The sequence below is a fragment of the Hemitrygon akajei genome, chromosome 24 (genome assembly GCF_048418815.1).
Source record: "Hemitrygon akajei chromosome 24, sHemAka1.3, whole genome shotgun sequence".
Lineage (NCBI taxonomy): Eukaryota > Metazoa > Chordata > Chondrichthyes > Myliobatiformes > Dasyatidae > Hemitrygon > Hemitrygon akajei.
In genome coordinates this window covers 198,291-218,467 of record NC_133147.1, presented here as the reverse complement: position 1 = coordinate 218,467, position 20,177 = coordinate 198,291, and the positions used below count along the sequence as shown (strand labels likewise).

Genomic DNA, 20,177 nt, shown 5'->3' with positions numbered 1-20,177 from the left:
AACAATCCCGCCAGGGTATTAGTACCCTTTGAGTTCAGGTGTAACCCATCGTTTTTGTATAAGTCATACCTCCCCCAAAATACATCCCAATGATCCAAGAATTTGAAACCCTGCCCCCTGCACTCAATCCTGGAAGATCTAGACAGCAAAGATGAGTACATCAGCATACTCTTTATTGACTACAGAGTAGTATTCAATACCATCATCGCCTCAGAACTAATTAATAAGCTTCAAGATTTTGGCCTCAATATGTCCATGTGCAATTGTACCCTTTGGTTTCTCACTTGCATATCTGTCAGTTCAGATTGGCAACAACATCTCCTCCACAATTTTAATCAGCACAGGTGCTCCACAAGCCTGTGAGCTTAATCCTCTGCTCTACCCACTTCATACTTATGACTGTGCGGCTAAGCACAGCTCAAATGCCATATTCAATTTTGCTGACGACACCACTGCTGTAAGCCAAATCAAAAGGGGGTGATGAATTAGCATATAGGAAGGAGATAGAAAATCTGGCTGTGATGCCATAACAACAAACTCTTACTCAACGTCAACAAGACCAAGGAGCTGATTAATGACTTTAGGGGAAGAAAACCAGAGGTCCATGAGCCAGTCCGCAATGGAGAATCAAAGGTACAGAGGGTCAGCAACTTTAAATTCCTCACTATTATTGGTTCATATGACCTGTCCTGGGACCACCATGTAGGGCAATTACAAAGAAACATGGCAGCGCCATTACTTCTTTAGGAGTTTGCAAAGATTCAGCACGACATCTAAAACTTTGACAAACTTCTATAAATGTGTAGTAGAGAGCATATTGACTGGCTGGTATGGAAACATGGAAAATCCTACAAAAAGTAGTGGATATGGCCCAATCCATCATGGGTAAAACACTCTCCACCATTGAGCATATGTACACGGAACACTGTTGCAGAGAAAGCAGCATCCATCATCAGGAACTTCCACCACCCAGGATTTGCTCTCCTCACTGCCACCAGAAAGTAAGTACAGGAGACTCAGGGCTCACACCACCAGGTTCAGGAACAGTTATTATCCCTTAATGATCAGGCTCTTGAACCAGAGGGATACCTTCACTCAACTTCACTTGTCCCATCACTGAATTGTTCCCACAATCTATGGACTCAGTTTCAAGGACACTTCATCTCATATTCTCAATATTTATTGCTTATTTATTTATTTTTGTATTTGCACACTGATTGAACACGCACATTGGTGTGGTCTTTCATTGAATCTGTTATGGTTATTTATTCTATGATGTATTGATTGAGCATGCACACAAGAAAATGAATTGCAGGGCTGTATACAGGACATGCATGTACTCTGATGATAAATTTACTAAATTTACTTTGAATTTTGAACTAAGAATCAGAAGGTATGGATTAACAAAAAATATTAATCCAGAAAAAACAAGCACAGTAGAATTGAAAAATAAATAAATAATTCATTATGTTAACAATGCTATCAGATTTTACAGACCAATGATGATTAATTCATAATTATATTTGTTATACTTGTGTTCTTGAAGATGTGCGTGTATGGGAAGAGTAGAAGGGGAAAGGTGGAGAAAGGCATTAAAAAAGAAATTAAGGTTGTATGGGTAGTTGAATTCATAGAAGGTTTAAGCAAAATAGGTAAAGGATCAGATGGTGTTTTACATTGATTTTTGTAAAGTTAGACCTGATGGGAACTTTCTAGTGAATCTCATCTGCTCCTCTTGGACTTTCACATTCATCCTGAAGTCACATGATTAGATTTGGAAATAATTATTACAGTTGTGGCATAACCAGCATTTGCTACATGGTTACAGGAGTCATTTCAGTTAATTAGAACATAGAACAATACAGCACAGGTACGGGCCCTATAGCTCACAATATTGTGCCAAACCAATTAAATTAGTAATCAAATGGCCAACTAAACACAATGTTGATATCCTTCCATTTTCCTCACATTCATGTGGCTACCCAAATGTCTCTGAAAAGCTTCTACCTTCACCCCAAGCAGCACATTTCAGGCACTCACCACCCCTTGTGTAGAAAACATGCCCCTCACATCTCAACTAAAATGCATGTCCTCTGTTATTAGACATTTCACCCTAGAACTTCCATTAAGATGGCAGCATGCTCAGATGCAGCATCCACTCCAGTTGCAATCAAAGGTGTATTTGTTCATCCTTTACATCTATTTTTACGATCAGAAGTCACTACTGGATACTAAGAACATCAAGTACTGCAAGACTATCCCATCAGCAAGTTGCTAGAGTGTGATGGAGCTGTACGTATTGCATGTTGTTGTGGTGAAATTGCTTGGACTTGTGTACTGTTGTGCTGAGATGGTGTGGTGTGCAAGTGAATGCCTTAGACATTTTTATTGTGATTGCAAGACCCTGTTAGACATTGGTAATATAGAATACTGCAAGTCCGGTTCACTGGTTCACTGGAGAGTCTGATGACAGGGAAGCTGCACTGACATAGTTGTGATGAGGACAAGGCTCTAGGAGAGGAGATGCTAGAGGTGGTGTGGGAGAGAGCAGAGCCCTCTGTGGACACACTGGAATCCATACTGGGTTGGAGGCTGGCCCCTGCTGTCAGTGCTGCTCTCCAGTATTCACTCAGTGCTGCCTTCCGTTGTTTGATAGTTCAACTTGAAAAAGATACTACCTGTCTACACTATCTATGCCTCTCATAATCTTATAAACCTCTATCAGTTCTCTCCTCAGCATCTGGCACTCCAGAGAAAACATAACTTTGTCCAATCTTTCGTTATAGCACATGCCTTCAAATCCAGGTAGCATCCTGAGTAAACCTCTTCTATACCCTCTCCAAAGCCTCAACACCCTTCCCACAATGGGGTGACCAGAACTGTATGCAATATTCCAGATGTTGCCTAACTCGAGTTTTATAAAGCTGTAGCACAACTTCCTGGCTTTTAAATACAAGGCCTCATCTAATTAAAGTAAACATGCCACATCACCCCATCCTGTGTAGCCACTTTCTGGGTGCTATGAACGTGGAGCCCAAGATCTCTCTGCACATCAACACTGTGAAGGGTCTTACTCTTAACAGAATTCTATCTCTTTAATTTGCCTGACCAAGGTGTAACACCTCATATTTGTCTGAGATAAACTCCAACTACCATTTCTCCACCCATATCTGCAATTGATCTATTTCCCACTGTATTCTTTGCCAGTCTTCTACTGCATCCACAACACCAACAATCTTCGTATCATCTCCAAATACTAATCCACCCATCTACATTTTTCATCCAGATCATTTATATAAATCACAGCAGCAGAGGTCCCGATACAGATCCCTGCGAAACAGACCTCCAGCTAGAATAAGTCCCTTCGACCACTATCCTCATCAAAATTCAATCAATTAAGTTCATGTTGCCTCCCAGCACAGCAATCTTATTATCATTCTCAATTCCCTAATTTCTATATACCTCAGCTTCTCATCTGTCCACCTACTTCTATTTGTTGCAAATTGAGCCTGATATCGAGGTAGGACCCAAATTAATAATGTACCTGATGAAAAGTTGAAGTAAATAAGTTCAAGTCATTCAACTGTACAGTGTTGAATTGTTCCTACCATCCATGGTCACCATGGCTCCACGTTACCCAAGCCCTTCACAAATTAAATGCCAAAATGTTGTCTCACCATGAAACACAAAAACTAACATCAACTGACTGCAAATGAATGATAAGCAGTAGCAACAGGCTTTCCAAGTACAACAGAGGGAAAGAGAAATGTATCTAAATCAAATTTTACTAATAATGTTAAATAAAATTACTGAATTCACCCCTTACTTACCCAAACCCAACATGGGATAACCACGTATGCCAAAGACCACTGGATTTAGTAAGAGTTGAAGTTTGTAGTCTAAGCACACCCATTGTCAGTAACAAATAAAAGATTAAAACAGAAGCACGAATAGAGCACCTGACCCCTCACACCTAATCTGCCCTAGGGTCAACTCCTCGTGTCAATTCCCTTATCACTCAATTCCCCGATCTTTCAATACCTACTTTAAATACCTAGCCCTCCACAACCCTCCAGAATGCACCACAGTTTTAAATGACCCCCCCCCGAATCTCTATGTCTCCTCATTTGAGAATTTTCCACTTGTGTAAACATCTCAACATCTACTCCTTCATGCCCTCCGAAGATCTTATATTTTCCAATGAGATCACCCCTCGTTCTTCTAAATTCAGAAGAATACAAATTCAGCATTGAATTCTGGAAAACATTACTGTCTACCATCCTTCAGTATAAAAAAACAAATGTTTACTAGTACTGTCCACTATCTACCTTTAAACCAATTTCCAATCTATACGGCTAGCAGCCTTTAATTCTAAGACCATCAATGACTAACCACTTTGTGGGATTTTTACCAAATACCTTCTAATAGTACATTCAAAATTTACTACATTCCCTTCACTAACCTCTTGATCTTACAGCAAATAACTTAATTCCATTGATACAAAAGGATTTGCCTTCAAAAAATCCATTGTCTTCTCTTTCTCAATTCAAATTCCTTCAAAAGCTACTAACATTTTCCCTCATGTCCTTTTTTCTAGGCTCAGCGTTGCAGTCAACAGAAAATAATAGTAACAGTTGAGATTATGGCAACACTGTGGTATCCCAGAGAGAGGGAAAACAGTACAATTAAAGATCTGCTCAATACAATGCTATGTTAAATACAATTAACAGAATGACATTCCCTTTACTCAGAGCTTAAACTTGAATTCACCAATGCATTCAGGATTCATCAAAACATTTGACATAAAGAACTTGTACATAAATCATCACAGAATAAAAAAAAATTATACCCACCAGTGACGTAAATGAGGGCGGATGAGCAGGAGGATACCACCAAACCGTTTTATAGATGTTGATATAATGAACAAACAAAGCTATGAGGTGGCAGAAGAGAAGATGAAGTTCAAACAGAACGCTTTTCTCAAGAGGTAATTCAGGAATCTTGCTGTGTTTTAAAGGAATCACAGTCTGGGTTGCAAGGGGAGGACTTGTCAAGCCAGTTCCTGATCCACTCCTAAAATAAAATTTTTTTAAAAACTCAGTTGATAACATCATGATAATGCTGTACTTATCAGTGACATTACATTATCTGTTTACGAGAAATGAAAGGAATCACACAATTACTGATCAAAGCATGATACTTTTTAATCAATCATTAGATTTTATGTATTTTCTCTCCTCTCCCAAGCACAAAAAAAATTAGCTGGAAAAACTCAACAATTCAGGCAGGATCTGTAGAGGGAAAGGAATGTTCAACTTTTACAATTGCGACCCCACATAAAATCTCACCACAGGATATCACTAAAACACAGTATAGATACAGGCCTCTTTCAGTCAGGGAAGAGTATACTGTAGAAGTTGGGTGTTACTTTGCAGCTGTACAAGACATTGATAAAACCGCATTTGGATATTGTGCTCAGTTTTGGTCACACTACTATAGAAAAGATGCTATTAAGCTGGAAATAATGAAGAGAAGATTTGCAAGGATGTTTCCAGTCTCCAGTCACTGAGTCATGTAGAGAAGTTGAGCTGGATTGAGAACAGTAGTAGACTGAGGGGTGATCTTATAAAATCAAAAGAGATATACTGTAGATAGGGTGAAAATGCACAGTCTTTTTCCCAGCAACACACACAAAATGCTGGAGGAACTCAGTAGGCCAGGCAGTATCTACGAAAAAGAATATAGTTGATGTTTCGGCCGAAATTTCAACTGTACTCTTTTCCATAGATGCAGCCTGGCCTGCTGAGTTCCTCCAGCATTTTGTGTGTTTTACTCGGATTTCCAGCATCTGCAGATTTTCTCTTGTTTGATAATCTTTCTTCCAAGGTTGGGGAATCAAGAACTGGAGGGCATAGGTTTAAAGTGAGAGGGGTGAGTTTTAATAGGAACCCAAAGGTATATTCTTGTGTTGTTCTTTGTTCTATTCAAATATTTAAAATTTTTGCATGCTTTGAGAATCCAAATTCAGAGATACAAGTCTCAAATTAAGATGCTGGCCGTTCAGGGAAAATGATGCAGGGGCAGTAAATCTTTGGTATTGTCTACACAAGGGTTGCAAATATTGACAGGTTGAACACTTGGAAATTAATGGAATGAAAACATTGCAAGAAGTGGCAGTCAAATAAAAGAATCAAAGGTAAGAGTGCTACCAATTGAAAACATTCCCCAATGAAAATAGCCGTGAAAAAATTTTAGTAGAGCTCAATTTCTTATATTCAATGATAATTTTGGAAATTAAATTGTAAATGCACTAAGACATAGAAGTTTTGATGACCAAGGTTTAGCAGGTGGTCTTGCTATAGGAAGGATGTCATTAAACTAGGCAGAGGGCACAGCATCAAAATAGAGGGACATTCATCCCTTTTGAGAGCGAATTTCTTTAGCCAGAGGGTAGTGGATCTGTGGAATTCATTGCCACAGATGGCTGTGGAAGTCAAGTCATTGGGTATTTTAAAGCAGAGGTTGATATTTCTTCATTACTAAGGGTGCCAAAGGTTACATGGAAAAGAGAGGAGAATAGGGTTGAGAAGATAATAAATCATTCATAATGGAGTGGCGGAGCTGACTCCAGCCAAATTGCCTAAATCTTCCCCTATGTCATGGTCTAAGACCATAATTTGAGAGGGTGTAATGCCCTTAAATGGAAATTCCTATAAAAAGTAGTGGATACAGTCCAGTTCATCACGAGTAAAGTCCTCCCCACCATTAAGAATATAGATACAGAGCATTCTCTCAGGAAAGCAGCATCTATCAATGGGGACTCTCACTGCCCAGTCATGCTCTTTCCTTGCTGCTGCCATCAGGAAGAAGGTACAGGAACCTCAGGACTCACACTATCAGGGTCAGGAACAGTTATTGCCCCTCAACCATCAGGCTCTTGAACCAGAGGGGATAATTTCACTCAACTTTACTTTCTCCAACACTGAATTGTTCCCTCAACCTATGGACTCACTTTCAAGGACTCTTCACTTCATATCTGAGATAGTTATTGTTTATTTATTATTATTTTTTTCTTTTGTATTTGCAGTTTATTGTCTTCTGTGCATCAGCTGTCTGCCCTGTTAGGTGCAGTCTTCCATTGATTCTATTATGGTTATTGGATTTACTGAGTATGCCCACAAGAAAATAAATCTCAGGATTGAACATGATATTTACATATGTACTTTGACAATAAATTTACTTTGAACTTTCTCCTCTCCCCATCAGCCGAAGATACAAAAGTTGAAAGCACATACCAGAAGACTCAGTGATAATTACACTACATTGTTACAAGCTACTGAACAGCCCTAAGTACAATAAATTGGACTCTTGACCTCACCATCTATCTTGTTACTGCACTGTCTACCTACATTGCATTTTCTCTGTAACTGTAACAATTTATCCTGCTTTCTGTTATCGCTTTTCCTTGTACTATCTCAATGCACTGTTGTAATGAAATGACCTGTATGGACAGCATGCAAAACAGTTTTTCATCGTACCTCAGTACATGTGACAATAATAAAATAATTCACTCATTACATAATAGGAAGCAATGGAGACAAATTTAGCTCAATTAGACAACTTGATCAGCCTGTTTTCATGCTGTAAGACTAATACTCTACAAGTCAAGCACATGTATGGTACTTCCAAAATTTTAATATCAAAATATAAAAAGTTTGACACGTCAACTATGTTAGACAGAAAGACACAGATGTGATTTTCATCTGCACAAGAATTTCCTTTACCTGGTTCTTGAACGTACTCCCGTAATAGGTGAGCTGGTAGAATAGCCTGAACCTCCTAATGATCCAGATTCGTTGAGTGGTGTCCTGCAATAGGATGTCCTACTTGGCCCTCTTCTGCCCCCTGCCATGCCAAAGTGTGGCACGTTACCTTTCACTCTTGATAATTTGTATTTAGTCAAGAGCTTGCTGCAATAGAACAAAATGCATTTTACATCACCAATATTTCTGCAAAGATTTCAGAGAATGGCTTTTCAATCTGACAAAATTCTACACAAGCAGAATGCAGGTTGAGCAGCCCTTATCCGAAATGCTTGAGGTTGCAAGTGTTTCATATTTAGGATTTTTTCGGTGTTATGGACCAGCAACAATAGATGTAGAATGGAGTCGGGGAATTATTGCAAAACAACTAGACTTGTTAACATTTACTCAGAAATGTAGAAAATTAGACAAATGACTAACTTAAACAGAAGTTAACGGCATTATGCATCTACAGCTCCCAAATAGTCAAACTTAGAAACAATTCTTAACAAAGTCTTACTCAAGCACCGTATTAGAGTGGCAGTTTAGAAAGTCCAGGTGATTCATGAGACTTGTATATTCATGATGCAATGAAGAGATGATCTTGGAAATTCACAATACAGCAGAGAAGCGATCTTGCTGATACGAAAAAAGTTACCATAGTTTGCAGCCACAGAGTACAGTTGGCCCTCCTTATCCGTGGGGGATTGGTTCCAGGACTCCCCCCCCCCCCCCCCCGCCCCCGTGGATGCCAAGAAGTGCGGATGCTCAAGTCGGTGGACTTTAGGACCCGGCAGAGCTCCAGAGCTTATTTAACCTGTCTCAGTGCGGTGGACTTTAGGACCCAGCAGGACTCGGGACCACCGCCCACAGTGTTTCTGTTCCGGAAAACGATCACGATTGAAAATAAAGTGGAAATAATAAAGCGATTAGAAAGAGATGAAACGCCAACGGTCATTGGAAAAGCATTAGGCTACAGTTGGTCAACAATTGGAACAATTTTAAAGGATAAAGTGAGAATAATGGAACATGTGAAGGCCCTGCCCCGATGAAAGCTACAATTATTACTAAGCACCGCAGTGGTTTAATTATTGAAATACATACATTTTTTAAGTGTTTCATAAGCATAGAAAAGTAAAATATATACTGTACTATATACTAAGACAAATGTTTGACTGATGCTAAATAATACCAGATGTACCTGTTCCGTTTTTTTTCCGATTCTTGATCCATGGTAACCTATGCATGTCCTCCCCCCCGTATACTTTAAATCACTCTAGGATACTTATAATACCTAATACAATGTAAATGCTATGTAAATAGTTGTTATACTGTATTGCTTAGGGAACAATGACAAGAAAAAAAAGTCTGTACATGCTCAAACAAGTGCTGGAGAGAGAACTTGCAGGTTTTCCCAATCCGTGGTTGGTTGAATCTGCGCATGCAGAACCCACAGATAAGGAGGGCCAACTGTACCTTTTCCGAAGAGTCCGAGAAGAGCGAGATTTCACAGAGTAACTGACAGGGAATGTCCCTTTCGCCAAAATGGTCACCACAGAACACCCGAGGCCATGCAGGGGTTAACCAAAAGTGCGTGCCACAATCCACGTATGGATTATATGAAATGTCAATCACATTCGAAATGCACAGAGTGCTGCCGGCTAACCCAATCCTTTGGGTTCTTTCGAAGCGTGCAATCTTCACTCTCACTCTCTTTTCCCGTTGATTCCTTAACAACTCCTTACTGAGTGACTCCCAATTTCTCGCAGTCAGTGTTTCTCTTTTTATACCGTCGGTATACGTCAGTGGTCCCCAACCACCAGGCCGCGAGGAAATGATACGATTTGGAGATATGAAACGATATGTGTCAGCTGCACCTTTCCTCATTCCCTGTCACACCCACTGTTGAACTTGAACGCATGCAAGGTCATTACCCACGCGAGGTCATCAGTCACCTAAACACAGTGATACCCTAGTGCCAGGAATCACTGGTTGGCCTCGGGTAACCAGCCGACTAGCATGGGTGGTGAGAAGTGCCGTTGCTACTGGCCTGGAATGTGGACAGATGGGCACCGCCTCTAAACTTGTTTACCACACCGAATGTTCGTGGGGAACCCAGTGCTAAAATATTCACAGACGACCTAATTCGGGCTCAGGGTTTCATAAGTAGCAGAGCAGCTACCTCGCTGCAACCTACTGAAAGTCATCCCTCGAGCCAAACTTTAGTTAGCCAATAGATCCTACCTACCTACAAGGGGAGCAGGCGCACACCCTGTCGCACTCCCCGCTTGGTTGGTCACTCTCTCTGGACTGTGACGCCACAGCTCCGGTACAGGGACCTCCAGCCCTTACCTTGTCCTCTCACTGGTGTGTTGCAATGATTTTATATGTTCATGCGAGGAAAATATGTGCTGTGTGTTTAATATTAAATTCGTTAGATAAACCCTTTTAGAAACAAAATTGAGTGTATTAGCCATTTATAAGTGACTTATCACCTATATTCCAGTAGTGATTAACAACCACCACCACCCCCCACCGCCCCCGTCGGCCGGACTGCAAGAATATTGTCAATATTGAACAGGTCCACTGTGCAAAAAAGGTTGGTGACCCCCAGTATATGTCATCAAGTGAAGCTTACAGAAACGAAACCACGAATTCCCAGCAAAGCAAAACTATGATCACGTGACGCCCACAAGAGTCAAAACTGCAAGCTACCAGCAAAACAAGACCATAGATACATCACACTTAGTAAATGAAACCAATATCACGTGACACCGACAGGAATCGAAACTGTGGACCCATACATCGGATTTTGGAATATTTCCATTTATGTAACAAGATACCTTGGGGATGGAACCCAAATCTAAACATGAAATCCATTTACATTACATATACAGCTTATGTACAGCTAGTGCAAAGTTCACAGAATTTTCTATCTGTGATGTCAATGCTCAAAAAAATTTCAGATTTCAGAGGTTTTTGGATTTTGGAAATTCGGATTAGGGGTCTTCAACCTGTATTGTTTTCTTAAGTTGACTAGAGAAGAGATCCAGAGTATTGGATCTAGTACTGGGCAATGAACCTGTGAAGTGACAGATTGAATTGAATTGAATTGAATTTCAGTTTATTGTCATTTAGAAACCACAACTGCAATGCAGTTTAAAAACTAAACAACGTTCCTTCAAAATGATATCACAAAAGCACACACCAAAACAGACAGACACCACCAGAAAGTCCACATAACGTTTGGCAATCGCCAAATCCAGAGTCAGAAGAGGCTGCTGTGTATTAATATCGCACCAAGATCTCTCAGTGGGTGAGCATGTTGGAGACAGTGACAACTGTTACGAATGTGCTACAACTCTGAGGGGCCGAAGGGTACAAAGTAGCCCCCTCCTTTTCGAGAATCGCAAGATCGCTATTAATTCGGGTCTGGGACCCAGGAAATGAGAGAGAGACGTCCAGAATACACAGGTTTTGGAATGTGTGTCCTGGCCCCAGAAAGGCGGAACCATTGATAACAGCCATTGTCTCTTGGAGATGGAATTGTGTATTGAGTACTGTACTATTCATTGAAGCCCTCAGGGAATGACCAGAGTGGGCTGGTTGAGGGATTGCATCATCCCAACCTGATTGACATCTGAGACCCTGTGAGTAAGGATAAAAGAGGGTCTGGGGAACAACCCCTTCAGACGCACCAGGAGAAACGTATGAGACCGGTGGGGGCTTGTGTGTGTCCATCCTTGCCCGGATGACAAGTCTTCCACAGAATGGCCTCGCTAAAGGACGAATACGGATCAAGATCGGATAAAGGAAAGCTGGCAAGTTTCTAAAAATCAGTCTCTCTCTCCAACCAAAAAAGCTGCGGCCTGAATGAACTGAGTGACTTTTATATTTCCATCGGACAATACATTATCCCCTAGACAACGATAGAGCTATTTCTTTTGATTATTATTATACCCGCACTTTTAGATCTAGTATTGACGACGTATAGTATCTGTATGTTTGCATTGGTATTATTTTTGTGTATTTTTACCAATAAATACTGTTAAAAATAGTACCATCAGACTTCAACGGACCTCTCTATCTTTGCTGGTAAGTGACCCAGTTACGGGGTTCGTAACAACTTGGGGTTCTCGTCTCGAGATTTGATACCAAATTGGGGGGCCAGTGTATCGGGCTTGTAAGTCCAAACTTGCATCTGGTTGCACGGGTAGCCAGACGGGAAACCAGCAAAGATGGACGTGGATGAATTTATAGAAAACCCGACTCTGGAGGCGCTAGAGGCGGCCACAAAGTCGGAATTGATAAATATTGCGAAAGGACTAAACCTCGCAGAGGTGAGGTTGTCGATGAAAAAGCGGGAGGTGCAGAGGGCCATAACTCAGTATTATATTGTGAAGAATGTGTTTTCGGCTGAGGTGTTGGAAAATATCCCTGAAAAGGTACCCACTAGTGGGACGGCTCAGTTAGAGTTGGAGAAATTAAGGTTGGAACATGAAATTAAATTAAAGCAGCTGAGAAGGAAAAAGAAAGGGCCGAGAAGCAACAGGAGCATGAGCTCCAGCTAAAGGAGTTAGAGGTGAAAAGGGAGCAGGAGAGAGCGGAGAAACAAAGGGAGCATAAAGTTCAGTTACAAGAGCTGGAAGCAGCTGAAAAGGAGAAGGAAAGAGCCGAGAAGGAGAGGGAGGCAGAGAAACAGAGGCAACATGACTTGGATATGGAGAAGTTAAGGCAAGAGCGAAGAGTTCAAGGGTCAGACCGAGAGGAGCGGTTTAATGTTAGTCGGGAGTTGAGGGTAGTACCTCCGTTCGAGGAGACAGATGTTGATAGTTATTTCTTGCATTTTGAAAAGGTGGCAGTGAATCAGAAGTGGCCCAAAGAGCAGTGGGTGGCGTTGTTATAAAGTGTGTTAAAAGGGAAGGCACAACGGGCATATGTGGCGTTGTCCATAGAGGAGGAAGAGGCGGAGAATTATGAGAAAGTAAAGGAGGCCATTCTTCAGACCTACGAATTGGTACCTGAAGCGTATAGACAAAAGTTCAGAAATTTAAAGAAAGGGTGGAATCAGACATATACCGAGTTTGCCTATGAGAAGGGTGTGCTCTTGGATCGCTGGTGGGCAGCAGAAATAGTGGACGAAGATTTTTGGCGTCTCAGGGAGTTAATTCTGATTGAGGAATTTAAAGGTTGTGTTTCGGACGATATCCGGATGTATTTGAATGAGAAGCCGAATAAGTCCATCTCCGAATTTGCTAGGTTCGCAGATGAATATGCCCTAACCCACAAGACAAAGTTTTCCTCGAATAAAAGTTACCAGAGAGACCGTGGGAATGGTAGAGAAAGCCCGCCGGCTGAGGCAGAGGTCCCGCCGGGAGCTAGTGGTAAGATTGAGGAGGAGAGGCAAGACGGCAGGAGAGTTCCTGGCTTGACCTGTTTTAATTGTGGAAAGGGGGGACATATTGCAGCTAGGTGCCTTGCTCCGAGGAAGGAGACAGGAAAATGGAAAGCATCAGTCCCTATAGGATGTGCTGTGGTAATCAGTAAATCGACGAGAGAGCCCCAGGTAGACAGAGTACGAGAAGGGTCTGAGCAATGTATTTCAAAAGGAACCGTGTCTGTGAGAGAGGGAGACACACCAGTTCCAGTGTGGATCTGGAGAGACACGGGAGCTGAACTGTCATTGATTAGCAGTAAGGTACTAGATTTTGGTCGCAAGACGGGAATGGTAGCTTTGAAAGGAATAGGAAAAGGGACAGAAACGGTGCCCTTGCATAGGATCATTATAAATTGTGAGCTGATATCTAGACCAGTTGAAATAGGGGTGCGATCAGAATTCCCGAGAACTGACGCGGATGTCCTTCTTGGTAAAGATTTAGCCGGTGGTAAGGTTTGGTCAGCAATGAAGCTGACGAGCCAGCCTGTGAGTGTTGAGGTCCCGCCCCTAGATTCCAAGACCTATCCTGCATGCGCGATCACTCGCAGCATGTCGAGAAAGGCAGCTGAGAATGAGAGCAGTTTAAATCCGGCCAGTATCGATTTGGCCGATACGTTTTTACCGACCCTGTACCACGAGGGTTTGGAGGGTGGTAAAACGGAGAGTAGTAAAGTGAAAGAGAGTAAGGGAGAGGAGGTAGTCCTGCCCTTAGCCAGGAGAAAATTTATAGAGGCGCGAAGTAAAGATGAGAAACAGATAAGGCTGTTAAAAGGTCCAGAGTTGGACATGGATGATCTGTCTGGTTTGGCAGAACTGTTTGAAGAAGTTGAAAATTCTAAAGGTGTTCCCGATAATGAAATGAGGGCAGTCCTAGATGAAAAAGATGCCATTACCTTGAAGAAGTCTGCTGGGTTGGCAGATGAGGTTGTTTCAGCCCGCGGGGTTGAGTTTACTCCGGAAGGGAGTTGCCCAGAGAGTAGCTGGGAGGATCAGGGGAATTTAGAATTTGTAAAGGGTACGGGTATTGAAAGCCTGGAAGAGGCAAATGTCCCGTTTGAGTGTGTTCAAGATGTGGATGCACGTGGTACTGAACCTAGTAATGGAGCTCAGAAAAAGTCTGAGGTATTTGATTCAGGTGAAAAGGAATGCAGTCCTTGTGGGTCAGATGGACTTGGTTCAGTGAAGAAAGGGTTAACCTTGGTAATAATGGGAAGTGAGAATTCCCAGTTGTTTGTGTTCGAAGCTGCGTTAAAAGTTAGTGAGGAGATAAAAGATGGTGGTGTGAATCTTATTATTGAAGGAAAAGGGAAAAGTGTAGTTCCTAAGTTGAATGAAGAAATTTTAAAGTCTGGATTGATGTCAGAAGCAGCAACCAGGCTAATGGCTTGGTAACGCGGTGCCTGCGAATCAATTACAGGTTGAGTTGGAATGTAAAGGTGCCCCACACGCTATTGTTATTCAAGAGTGTGGTGTGAAAAAGCAGAATTCGAAATGCTGTTTGAACAAAGGGGGATTGCTTTCAGATCTTAAATTGAGAACTAATAGCATGAAGGGTCCTGAAGAGAAAACTAGCAAATTGCTTAAACTTAAAGAATTGTGTGGAAATTCGGAAAATGGTCTAAGTTTGGAACACGTTGTTGATAAAATAACTCCTATGAAAGGAGCGGGCGAAAGCCTATTTCGCCATGGTGCACAAACTCACCACGTGGGAGTTAACTGGAAAAGGGGCGAGGGTTGACGGGCTGCCATTTTTAAATAGCAGGATCCGGTTTTAAGGGATTTCGACAAAGCATGTGAATAATAAAGACAACCCCCATGGAAGATTGACTGTTAAGTTTGAAAGTAGCATAAAGATTAGTATTTGCATGAACTTTTGTAGTATACACATAAGCTAAGATCACAACTCTTTAGTTTTTGTTTGCTGAAGAAAAGAAATAAAAATAGGTGGTTATTAAATTGGAGTCTGATGTTACAAGACTTTAGTAAGGTACAAGATGTTAAGATATTAAAGGAAGTGACAATGTAATCATTAACTGTTTAGATGCTGAATTGAATGTATAACTGTATTACTCTGTAGTGAAAAAAAACTTTTGTATTGTGTTAGATTCTAAAATCCTGTAAGACTCTGTATTACTTCGTTTTTACCGATGGTAAAAAACGCTTTGAAGGGGGTGTTACGAATGTGCTACAACTCTGAGGGGCCGAAGGGTACAAAGTAGCCCCCTCCTTTTCGAGAATCGCAAGATCGCTATTAATTCGGGTCTGGGACCCAGGAAATGAGAGAGAGACGTCCAGAATACACAGGTTTTGGAATGTGTGTCCTGGCCCCAGAAAGGCGGAACCATTGATAACAGCCATTGTCTCTTGGAGATGGAATTGTGTATTGAGTACTGTACTATTCATTGAAGCCCTCAGGGAATGACCAGAGTGGGCTGGTTGAGGGATTACATCATCCCAACCTGATTGACATCTGAGACCCCGTGAGTAAGGATAAAAGAGGGTCTGGGGAACAACCTCTTCAGACGCACCAGGAGAAACGTATGAGACCGGTGGGGGCTTGTGTGTGTCCATCCTTGCCCGGATGACAAGTCTTCCACGGAACGGCCTCGCTAAAGGACGAATACGGATCAAGATCGGATAAAGGAAAGCTGGCAAGTTTCTAAAAATCAGTCTCTCTCTCCAACCAAAAAAGCTGCAGCCTGAATGAACTGAGTGACTTTTATATTTCCATCGGACAATACATTATCCCCTAGACAACGATAGAGTTATTTCTTATTGATTGTTATTATACCCACACTTTTAGATCTAGTATTGACGACGTATAGTATCTGTATGTTTGCATTGATATTATTTTTGTGTATTTTTACCAATAAATACTGTTAAAAATAGTACCTTCAGACTTCAACTGACCTCTCTATCTTTACTGGTAAGTGACCCAGTTACGGGGTTCGTAACACAACTCCCTAATCTTCAGCAGAGATAGACAATATGGGGAAGTATTTAACTGGGTATAAGGCTGAATGATGATGCTGTTAGGCAGGAACTTGTGAGTGTAAATAGGGAACAGATGTACACTGGGAAATGCAAAACAGAAATTGGGAGGTTTATAAGGGAGCATTTGCATGGGATTCTGGATGGCTTTCTCTCGTTTAGGCAGGGAAAGGATGGTAGGGTGAAGGACCCATGGTTGACAAGAGATATGGCATATTTAGTCAAAAGGAAGTGCACTTAAAGCTTAGGGAGCAAAGATAAAACAAGACACCTAAGAGTTATAAGGTAGCCAGGAAGGAGCTTAAGAAGGGAGTAAGAGCTAGAAGGGGACATGAGAAGGCCTTGGTGAGTAGGATTAATGAAAACTTCAAGACATTCTACATGAAAATAAAGAATAAGAGGATGACTATGAAGGTAGGACACTTCAGAGATAAAAGAGGAAGCATGTGCCTGGAGTCGGAAGCTGTAGGGAGGCCCTTAATGAATACTTTGCTTCAGTATTCATCAGTGAGAGGGAACTTGACGAATACAAAATCAGAGTAGAACTGGTTAATATGCTGGAACATGTCATAGTTAAGAAAGAGGAATTCTAATTTGAAAAACATTAGAATAAATAACAAACACACAAGATTCTGCAAATGCTGGAAATCTAGAGGAACACACACGAAATACTGGAGGAACTTCAGGACCTGAAGTAGGGACTCAGCCTGAAAGTTGACTATTTATTCATTTCCGTAGATACTGCCTGACCTGCTGAGTTCCTCCAGCATTTTGTAATTAGGATAAATAAGGTGTTTAATAAGGTTTCCCATGGTAGGCTCATTCAGAAAGTTGGGTATCACGGGATCCAGGACAACTTAGCTGCATGGATTCAGAACTGGTTTTCTGACAGACACAGGAGGTGATTGCAAATGGATCCTAATGTATCTGGAGGTGCATACTAGTGGTACTCCATAGGGATCTGTTCTGGGACCCCTTCTCTTTTATGATTTTTATAAATGATTTAGACGAAGTGGAAGGGTGGGTTGTAAACGACATGAAGGTTGGTGGTGTTGTGGATAGTGTACAAGGTTGTTTTAGGTTACAAAGGGACATTAATAAGATGCAGAGTTAGGTTAAGAAGCAGTAGATGGAGTTCAGTGATGTGATACACATCGGAAGGTTGAAATTGAAGGCAAGTATCAGAATCAGCTTTATTATCACTAGCATGTATTGTAAAGTTTGTTAACTTAGCAGCAGCAGTACAATGCAATACATGATAATATAGAAGGAAAAATACATCAGTAAATCAATCATAGTAGACATGCATATTAAACAATTAAAAATAGCACAAAACTGAAATAATATATTTTTAAAAAGTAAGGTAAAAATGGGTTCAACATCCATTGTATCATTGTATGATAGCCCTTTACATTAAAAGAGGTTGAAGAAGCTTTAGGATCACTTCAGAGTAATAAATCCCCAGGAGAAGATGGTTTTCCTCCTGAATTTTAAAAAAATTTAAAGATTTATTAATTCCTCCTTTTATGGAATATACCAAGTGGAAAGAATGCATAAACTCCCACAATCTTTTTTAACAGTGATCATAACTGTATTGCCAAAAAAAGATAGAGATCCTTTAAAACCAACATCATATAGGCCTATTTCTTTGTTGAATACAGATTATAAAAATACTAGCAAAAATTTTATCTAATAGAATATCTAAATATTTACCAAAATTAATACATATGGATCAAACAGGTTTTATTAAAAACAGACAATCAATGGATAATATAACCCGCTTACTTAGTATAATTCATTTGGCACAAAAAAGAGAGGAAATGAGTGTGGCAGTTGCTTTGGATGCAGAAAAAGCATTTGATAGATTGGAATGGGATTTTTTATTTAAGGTATTGGAAAAATATGAGTTAGGAAAATCTTTTATACATTGGATTAAAACTTTAAATACTAATCCTCAAGCTAAAGTAGTTACAAATGGTCAGATTTCAACACCATTTTGTTTAACGAGGTCAACTAGACAAGGCTGCCCATTATCACCTGCTTTATTTGTATTGGCAATAGAACCATTAGCTGAATTAATTAGAACAGATTCAGACATTGGGGGTTTTAGAGTTAATCAAGAAGAATATAAAATTAACTTATTTGCTGATGATGTTTTGATTTATTTAACAAACCCATTGCAATCTTTGCAAAGATTAAATTTTAGATTGGAAGAATATGGGAAAGTAACAGGGTATAAAGTAAATTGGGATAAAAGTGAAATTTTACCCCTTACCAAAGGAAATTATAATCAATGTCGATTAGTAACTCAATTTCAATGGTCAATAAATGGGATAAAATATTTAGGTATTAGAGTTGATAATGACGTAAAAAATTTATATAAACAAAATTATGTGCCATTATTAAAAAAAATACAAGAGGATCTTGATAAATGGATGATGTTACCAATAACATTAATAGGTAGAGTTAATGCTGTAAAAATGAATATATTTCCTAGATTGCAATATTTATTTCAAACTTTACCAATACAATTACCTCAGAAGTTTTTTCAAGAACTGAATAAATATGTAAGGAAATTTCTTTGGAAAGGAAAGATGTCAAGAATATCATTGGAAAAATTGACATGTAAATTTGATTTAGGTGGGTTACAACTTCTAAATTTTAAGAATTATTATAAAGCAAATCAACTTAGATTTATTGCGTCTTTTTTTGATGAAGAAAAACCGGCATGGATTAGAATAGAATTAGATAAGATAGGAGAAAACATACCAGAAGATTTTATATATAAATGGGAATCCAAATGGATAAGGGAAAAAAAAGAATCTCCTATATTAAGGGACCAGGTTAGACCCTCAGAGATCATGACACCCAGGAACTTGAAATGTTCACTTTCCCCCCTTCCAATCCCTCTATGAGGATTGGTTCGTGTCACCTCATCTTAGCCTTTCTGAAGCCCAGAATCAGCTCTTTCGTCTTCCTGACATTGAGTGCAAAGTAGTTACTGCGACATCACTCAACTAGCTGGTATATCCCGCTCCTGTATGCCCTCTCATCTCCATCTGAGATTCTACCAACAATGGCTGTATCATCAGCAAATTTATAGATGGCATTTAAGTTATACCTAGCCACACCATCATGGGCATAGAGTGAGTACAGCACTCACCCGAGCTTATCGATCAGGACTGTGGGAATAATGGTGTTAAACGCTGAGCTATAGAGAACAAACAGCATGATGACATACCGTAGGTGTTTGTATTAGGTTACAAGGTCACTGTCAGGATTCACAGCTTGGTGGAGGAACAGAGTGATCTCGGGGTACATGTCCTTTGCTCCCTCAAAGTTGTTGCACAAGTTGAAAGGTTGGTTAAGAAAGTGTATGCTGCGTTTGCCTTCATTAATCAAGGTAAGGTTGCAGCTCTATAAAACCCTGGTTAGACCACACCAGAATGTTGTTTTCAGCCTCATCATAGGAAAGATGTGGAAGCTTTAGAGAGTTTGCAGAGGAGAGTTACCAGAATTCTGCCTGGATTAGACAGCATGTCTTAATAGGAAAGATTGAGCGAGCTAGGGCACTTTCTCTTTTGGAGTGAAGGAGGTTGTCAGGTGACTTGATAGAGGTGTATATGATAAAAGGCATAGATAGAGTGGACAGCCAGCACATTTTCCCCAGAGTAACAATGGTTAATATGAGGTTTTTAAAAAAAAGTGGTAAGTGCACAGAACGCATTGCCACAATGGTGGCATGGACAGATACATTAAAGACATTTAAAAGACACATTAAGGATGTTTCAAAAATATTTAAAGATAGTCACAAGGATGAAAGAAAAGTGGAAGGCTATGTGGGAGGTAAGACTTAGATTGATCTTGGAGTAGATTAAAAGGTCAGCACAGCATCTTAGGCCAAAGGGCCGTTGTGCTGTACTGCTCTATATTCTACATCAATATCT

The 20,177-nt window shown here is 40.4% G+C and overlaps 1 protein-coding gene across 2 annotated transcripts in view; it reads right to left on the bottom strand.

Annotated features, from left to right (window-relative positions):
• The window catches only part of tmem39b (transmembrane protein 39B), an 85,315-nt gene that overhangs the window by 52,101 nt on the left and 13,037 nt on the right, over positions 1-20,177 (bottom strand). For both annotated transcript variants that reach the window (XM_073028150.1, XM_073028151.1), the window contains 2 exons: positions 7,785-7,970; positions 4,854-5,073 (listed from right to left, as the gene is read on the bottom strand). In XM_073028150.1, coding sequence (XP_072884251.1) covers positions 4,854-5,073; positions 7,785-7,912 — 348 coding nt within the window. In that variant the 5' untranslated portion in view covers positions 7,913-7,970. The remainder of the gene's footprint in view (positions 1-4,853; positions 5,074-7,784; positions 7,971-20,177) is intronic.